The 8,079-nt window shown below is 32.3% G+C and overlaps 1 protein-coding gene across 1 annotated transcript; it reads left to right on the forward strand.

Moving 5' to 3' along the window:
* Positions 1–2,863: 2,863 nt before the first annotated feature.
* Positions 2,864–7,641, forward strand: LOC101509376 (oxysterol-binding protein-related protein 3A-like). Its single transcript, XM_004492303.4, has 10 exons — positions 2,864–3,106; positions 3,544–3,637; positions 4,399–4,515; positions 4,637–4,709; positions 4,821–4,939; positions 5,045–5,166; positions 5,435–5,611; positions 6,346–6,490; positions 6,756–6,934; positions 7,287–7,641. The coding sequence occupies exons 1-10, from the start codon at positions 2,991–2,993 to the stop codon at positions 7,528–7,530; spliced, it is 1,386 nt and encodes a 461-aa protein (XP_004492360.1). The 5' UTR covers positions 2,864–2,990; the 3' UTR covers positions 7,531–7,641.
* The last annotated feature ends 438 nt before the right edge of the window (positions 7,642–8,079 follow it).

Below are 8,079 nucleotides of genomic sequence, written 5' to 3' on the forward strand. Positions count from 1 at the left end.
CTTTTAAGAAACTTATTCACATTTATTAATAAAAATCATACAACTTTTACTCCAAAATTATATATATCATTAATTTTTAGTCAGTTAATAATGAGAAGTATGATATTTGCATCATTTTTTATTTTAATAGATAATAGGATATTAGACCGCCAAATCTTAAGTTAGTGGATCACGTTGCAATTCATAATGAAGAATGGTTGCAAGGACAAATTTGCTTACCGAATTTTCAAATTGGATAAGCGAATTAGAGTTAAAGAGTTGAGGAATTTTGCAAGTCAAAATTTGCTAAGCGAATTTGAGGCAGTTTGACCAACTCATCCTTACTTCAATATGAAGAAATCCAAGCTCGCTTACTGAATCCAAAAGTTCGCTAAACAAAATTTTACTAACTCAAACACTATATAAAGAAAAGCTACTATCAATTTGAGAAGATTCAATATCAGAAAAAGAAAGGGACTGAACCAAAGAAAACACATTGGAGAAAGATTGGGATTCATTATTTGAAGCTAAATTCTACTTTTTTCCTATTAATTATGCAAAGCTACCATAACAATAAGTAGCTAAACTTCTCTTCCCATCTCGTATGTATCTCTATTGCTAAATCATGGATTCATTGTGACTACATAAACCTGGAGGTAGTAAGAAGCAACTCATAATCCAAGTAGGTATGATTGAGACACTTACTTGATTAACACCTCCCTTAACGTAGAGGAGAGAAATTTCTCCTTCCATCTCTTGAGTTTCTTCCAAACACGATCTTAAACAAAACAGAAAAACCTACTTATTTGATCTTCCTACAAAGGTAGGTAAGCCTAGGTATTTTGAAGGAGTCTCCACTACCTTAAAGTAGATCCACCGTAGGAAATTAGTTTGTGTCCAAAGGCACGTTTCGGTTGAAGGAGATCTATGATTTATCAAAATTAATGAATTGGCTAGGAGCCTCTTGGTAGAGTTGGAGGATAGATTTTAGGGCTTCAGCATCCGTTTGACTAGCTCAACAAAAAATAAGACTATCATCTATAAAAACACAAGTGAGATAAAATGGGTGCTCCCTGAACAATTTAGATGCCATAAATGGCTTTATTTTCTTGGGCTTTAGTGATGAGAACTAAATTTTTTTTGAACATAAAATAAGTAGGTAAGAAGACATAGGTTCTCCTTGTCTCAATCCTCTTTCAGGGGAAAACTTGTCGCAAGGGGCCTTATTAAGTAAAATAGATAAACAAACCATGAAAGCACACTTCATAATAAGATCTATCTAGTGTTGTGAAAACCTAATGCCGATCAAAACTGCCATAAAAAACAATCACTCAAATCTGGTAGTAAGCTTTTGACATGTCTAGTTTTGAACCTACAATGCCTTTATAATGGTTTTTTTTTTCCCTTCTTCTTAATATAATGAAAAGAAAAAAAAAACTATCAGTACATTAGTTGTTATTAATCTCCCAAGAAGAAAAGAAACTTTGTGAGATATCAATACTACATGGTAAGATTAATTTCAAACGAAATTGTAATAGTTTTTGTCCTTTTTAATCATTTGACGGTAATATTATAAGACAAATCTACCATCCATCATCACCTATACCTCTCAGTCCTAAAGCATATGAAAATACATTTTTGTTCTTTTTAATCATTTGAAATTTTTTGAAATACAAGTAAATTATTCTCTCGATCATTGAAAATTTGGTTAAATATGAAACTTTCTAAATACAATTTTTTTAGAATTTTAAAATAACTTTGAAAATTTGATTGATCATGAAACTTTCGAAATGCTATTTTTCAAAAATTTAATAATTTTTTGAAAATCATGTTGAATATGAACCTTTTGAAATATTTTTTTCGAAATTTTAAAATAATTTCAAAAATTCAATTGAATGTGAATCTTTCGAAATGTAATTTTCTTAGTTTTTTTTTTTTTTTTTTAAAGTTTCAAAATTTTTAAATGTTAACACTTTGAAATATTTTTATTTTATTAGATGGTAGGAGATAAAAAAGGTAAAATCGTTTTTTATTTACTTTGTGTGAGAAATAAAGGTGGTTGAATGAGTGATAGATTTATCCAATTTTAAAGATAAAGTGCAGTGGATTCACCTGTTTTTATAAGTCCTTTTGTTTTTGCGATAACATTGCATAATGTATTACATTAAAAGATATAAATGAGTATTTATTCAATTTTTTTTAGTAAACATACTCAAATTTTGTATACGTTTTGATATATAAAAGTTAAATAAAAAATTACAAATAAACGTCTTATTTCAAAATCTTTATTTTTTTTCTTTCATTTTTTGGGTCTTGTTAACAATTACTCTAGAAAATAAAAAGTAAAATTTTTATATTAAAAAATAAAATTTTAAAAAGTTTAATACATAAATTTCAATATACTTTTGAGTGTTTTATTTTAATATTTGTATCACTAAAGTACTGAAAGATCATTTGTTTAACATTTGATTTATTTATGTTCACATGATGTTAACAATTATAAACAGACGGATGCAGTGATGATACTCCTCGTCATTCCAACGCCATAACAGCACAATTTGTTCCTCCCAAACCCGCCAATTTGGATTCTCTCAAACACAACACAACTCAAACTATACCCTCACACGCTCTCTACAAGCGCGTGGTTTACAAACTATACCCTTTTTGATTTTTCTAACGTCTTTTATAGTCATAATCCTTCTTTATTAGACTTTTCAAAATCTAGAACCGCCAACCAAAAATCGCTGTTCACCTTATATATAATAATCATATTATAATTCTATTATTCTTATTCCTAATATTAATAATAATAATAATAATAATAATAATAATTATTATTATTATTTTATTTTATATCTTATATATTAGTCCCATATTATAGTACCCATTTGCATCGTTAACTTTAAGATCGAGTTTGCTGCTACAGAAAAATTATAAAAAGCTTCTCTTTTTCTCAATTGGGTTTCCGTTTATATAGTTTTTGTTCGAATTTTCCTAGGGGTTTCATTGCCATGGCACCAATGGATCCCAAGCAAACTCCTGCTTCTAGTAGTGGTGGTGGTTTTTTTGCTTCTATTGCTTCGAGTTTGTCCAATTTTGGCACTGTCATGTCCAAATCTGTTAATGGGTATCATTCTTCTCACTCCAAAATTGTGAAGTTGTTTAATTTATCTCTTTTGATTTTAATTTTCTAAATTCGTTTATGTGGGGTTGGCTCGATATCATCGATTCATCATTTTTATAATTTTATTTTTCTGGATCATGGAAGCTATTCTTGTATTGCATGGTCATCGTTCAAAATTTATTTATTTTTTTTAATTTCAAAAATTTTGTTTGATGAATTATGATGTTTGAAATTACGTGTTAGGTTATGGCTGTTTCATACTTCCTAGATGTATGATTTAATTTGGCTATATTGTCCAGCTATTGTGTTTTCAAATTTGTTTTTAAGTTTCACTGTCACTGGATTTGTGGTTTGTAATAATTTGATTTGTTTCTTGAAGCTTTTGTTGGTTTGATTCAGTTTCATGAGCTGATGAGATTTTTTGTGATGTTGATACTTAGTATCGTTGGCTATGAGGGACTGGAAGTTGTAAATCCGGAAGGAGGAACTGAAGATGCTGAAGAAGAAGCTAAGAAGGGACGATGGAAAGACGAGGTATATAGTACTAATCACCATCTCTGTGGTTGTGTAGTACAGTGAAGTTTGAATTGATGGTGAGTTTGGAAAAATCACGGTCACATCGTGATTCCATCTATCACACTGACAATCTAAACATGCACTGAAAGTCACAACTCACAAGCTTTGGATTCCTGAGTGTGTGAATAAAATATTCTGACCAATAAAGAATGAAATAATGATTGTGTCAAAGCAAATTTATTGTATAAGGAAGTTGTTTGTTACACTGTTGTGATGGAAGCAATATAGATTTTATCATGACACAATTATTGGTTGTCATTTTTGATATTTAGTGATGGAAATGTGCATATTGAAACATGGTGTTTCCACTTTATTCTTTAGTCAACCTATGAGGTCTGTTCTGCATGTTAAAGCAAACTTCACTTTAAGTTCATGCCATGCTGAGCAGATAATATGTGTCATGCAAACCAATGGTAACTTTGATCATCAAGTTAATGAGCATTTAGTCCTTGAGATTGTAAGGGTCTGTAAATTTAGTCTCTTAAATCAAAGTTGATTGATATTCTTTAATTTAAGAGACTAATTTGTTGTTTTGTAAACTTGAGGATTGCTAGACCCTTACATTTTTGAGAACCAAAATGATGATTTACACTTGATTTTCTGAATAAAAGTACACATTTATTTATCTCTTGGTGGACTTGGGAGAAAGATAATTTTCTTCTTTTTACGCTGTACTATTTCTGTATGTTATCCCTCAATTGTTCTTTTGTACCTTACAGGAACGGGATAGTTACTGGAAAATGATGCAAAAGTATGTTGGCTCTGATATCACATCAATGGTCACACTTCCGGTTATCATTTTTGAGCCAATGACGATGTTACAAAAAATGGCCGAGGTCTGTGTTTTATCACATAATGTACTTTGTTGCATTTGTTTTGTGCTATTGCATATGCACAAACTATTTTAGCAAGTGTTCTAGATGCAGAATCTCATCTATTGTTATTATAATTTCACAGCTTATGGAGTACTCTTACCTATTAGATATGGCGGACAAGACCGACGATCCATACATGAGACTTGTATATGCTTGTAAGCATCGTTTTATAGTCTCTCTCTCTCTATCACACACACACACACACACATTTGCGCATACACTACTTTGCATGGAATATGACCTTAATATATAGATGATTTTTGCAGCATCATTCTTTATATCTGTCTATTATGCCTATCAACGAACATGGAAGCCATTCAATCCAATTCTTGGTGAGACATATGAAATGGCTAATCACGGTGGCATGTCATTTATAGCAGAGCAGGTGAGTTTAAAGTCCTTTTTATGCGTGGTTTTCAGTTATTTTGTGATTCTCTTATTTTAAGTATGATTCATAATTCTGTTTACTTTTAAAAAAAAATTGCTACAGGTCAGTCATCACCCTCCAATGAGTGCCGGCCATGCTGAAAATGAACATTTCACTTATGACGTGACATCGAAACTGAAAACAAAATTTCTTGGAAACTCAGTTGATGTATATCCTGTTGGAAGGTAATACTTATCCTACCTTTCATCTTTTATCTCAAGGATAGGGATTATTTGTGGCTTCACATGTTTACTCAGATAAAAAGGACAAAAATTTCGGAAAAAGCTTTGTCAACATTTTTACTTGAGAGTCTGAAGGATATTTCTTATGTATTACCACAATTTACTGAATAGCTTACCTTGTAATGTTGGATATCTACTTAAATTAATGTCTTTGGTAAGCATTTTTAAAGCTGTATGCATATGTAACGTGCTATTACTTACCTGAATGCAGAACACGTGTTACACTCAAAAGAGATGGTGTGGTCCTTGATTTGGTGCCTCCACCTACGAAAGTTAGCAACTTGATTTTTGGGCGAACATGGATTGATTCACCAGGGGAGATGGTTCTGACAAATCTGACTACGGGGGACAAAGTCATTCTGTATTTTCAACCTTGTGGCTGGTTTGGGTATGACTTCTTTACCTAAAGTACCACTGATTTAAATTTTCAACCGCAAACGTTCGCTTCACTTGTAACCTGTAGTATGTGTCAGTGGCTGGATTCCATACTGTAGCAGCCAGGAACGTTTTATGCATTACATTTCTTTTAGTTTATCCGTCGCTATGTGTATCAATGGTTCGTATACAAGGGTTTTGATTTTATGCATTCCTTATCGTTTGTTGAGTCTCACCATGTTGGATGAGATATGACTTGAAAATGCATTTATAAATGGGAGGGAGGCATCCCTCACTTTATAAGCTGATTCTGTAGGGTTGAGCTATGCCTAACGCAAATTCTAAGATAATATCTAAGTCTATCCAAAATTTGTTAAGTTACATATTATCAGGTCGCCCAAGACAATCTTCAAAAGTCTAATCTTAGACTCGAGGGTGTGTGTTGAGAGTCCAACATTGGTTGAGATATGATCAGAAAATGTTTAAGTGGAAGGTATCCTTCACCTTATAAGCTGGTTTGACAGGACTGAGATAGGCCAAACTCAAGTTCTAAGATCTTTCATGCATTGCATTTCTTTTAGGAAATAATTCCGTTCACTTTTTTGCATTCTATTTATTGTATGTTTTGTGTGCTGAAAAATATGACCTGATCATAGCTTCCTCAAGCATTTACCAAGAAGCAAAGTTTTTGCATATTTTTTATTTGTTATGTATTATCCAACTTAAAAGGGAGTTTACATTTTGCAGAGCTGGTCGATATGAAGTGGATGGATATGTGTATAATAATGCTGAAGAGCCTAAGATTCTAATAACTGGAAAATGGAATGAGGCTTTGAGTTATCAAGTTTGTGACCCAGAAGGAGAACCACTTCCAGGCACTGAGCTCAAAGAGGTTAGTAGTTCAACTCTCTCTTCAGTGTTATGCCCATAGAGATGATATGCTACCACTCAATACCATGGTCTTTATTCTTTAGATTATGTCTTACAATTTCTTCATAAATGTGTCTCATTAAGCATGATATGCTTTGCAAACAAATTTCGGATGTGTTGCAAATTTCCAAAGTTTGTTTGCAAAACATATGATGCACCATTCTTTATTGCACATAAAAAAATATGCAAACTCTATTCATTCTTGGTTAAATTGTTCTATTCTGCAGGTTTGGAGAGTTGCTGAGGTACCTAAAAAGGACAAATTCCAATACACCTATTTTGCACACAAGATTAACAGTTTTGACACTGCTCCCAAGAAGTTGCTTGCATCCGATTCTCGTCTTCGTCCTGATAGAATGGCCCTTGAGAAGGGTGACCTATCCGTGTCCGGCCACGAGAAGAGCAGGTAACTAACTACCTCTCCTCTCCTTTTTTATATGCCACTTTGTCATTTTCACTTATTTTACAAAAAGTAGGTAGTAAGAATATTTGTGTCGGACTTTGATTTTTCATCTTCCAAGACAAATTTGTAGCATTAATAAATAATATATTTGTGTTGATATTTTAAATAAATGTATCTAGTAATTTGAAATAGTGCTGATATTTTAGAGACAAATTATCTGTACATGAAAGTTGTTATTGAATATGACCTCCATGGTTGGCTAAAAAGTGTGTGCGCGCACGTTTAGCCACTAAGTCACTGCAGTCATCAGAAATCCTGGCTATTTACATTATGTGCATTTAAACTTACTTTTCAGTTTGGAGGAGAGGCAAAGAGCTGAGAAGAGAAACCGAGAGGCGAAGAACCAGAAGTTCACTCCTAGATGGTTTGATCTAACAGAAGAAGTAACTCCTACACCTTGGGGTGAATTGGAAGTTTACCAATATAACGGTAAATATAGTGCGCATCGTGCTACCATAGATAGTTCTGATTGCATTGAGGAGCCTGAAAGTAGACCAGAATTCAATCCTTGGCAATTTGGTAATTTGGAGGCTGAATAAGCATTATTGTGTAATTCTTTCTATTTTTTAAGTGTCACTTTGTTATTAAGTTTGTAATGTATCTCATATTTGAATGCCTGAAATTTGATATTGATTTTTGGGGTTGTGTTATGTTACTGTAGCATTTGATTAGTTAGTGTTAGCTATGTTGTAGTTCAATCCATTTTGCATGGATAAATGTTAGTAGATCTCGAGATATATACGCAAGACCTTACACCATGCGATGCAGGGATAATTATATTTCCGATTTAGAGACACAATGAAAATAGGCATGTTTTTAGCAAACATAATCAAAGGAGGTTTACCTCAATACAAAAAATAGTCATAGAATTGCAAGTTGCATCCTTTATTAGAGAAGAAAAAAGTTAAGTTAGATGATAATATAGTCATAGTGAAAGTAATAAAATTAATAGATAATCTATATCAACGATCGTTTTGAAAATAATGAGATGATGAATAATAAGAAAAAATAAGTATATAATACAATGTCTTCTTTCTTCTCTATGTTGTAAATTGCGGTGCTATCGCGTTCAATAATGGAAACGCATT

Source organism: Cicer arietinum, chromosome 3 (genome assembly GCF_000331145.2).
Source record: "Cicer arietinum cultivar CDC Frontier isolate Library 1 chromosome 3, Cicar.CDCFrontier_v2.0, whole genome shotgun sequence".
Lineage (NCBI taxonomy): Eukaryota > Viridiplantae > Streptophyta > Magnoliopsida > Fabales > Fabaceae > Cicer > Cicer arietinum.

What these genes read in the sequence shown, in the direction of transcription:
- LOC101509376 (XM_004492303.4), top strand. Translation starts at nt 2,991, where the DNA reads ATGGCACCAATGGATCCCAAGCAAACTCCTGCTTCTAGTAGTGGTGGT. An exon ending in CATGAGACTTGTATATGCTT is followed by an intron (nt 4,710 to 4,820) that starts GTAAGCATCGTT and finishes TGATTTTTGCAG; the next exon opens with CATCATTCTTTATATCTGTC. An exon ending in TGTCATTTATAGCAGAGCAG is followed by an intron (nt 4,940 to 5,044) that starts GTGAGTTTAAAG and finishes AAATTGCTACAG; the next exon opens with GTCAGTCATCACCCTCCAAT.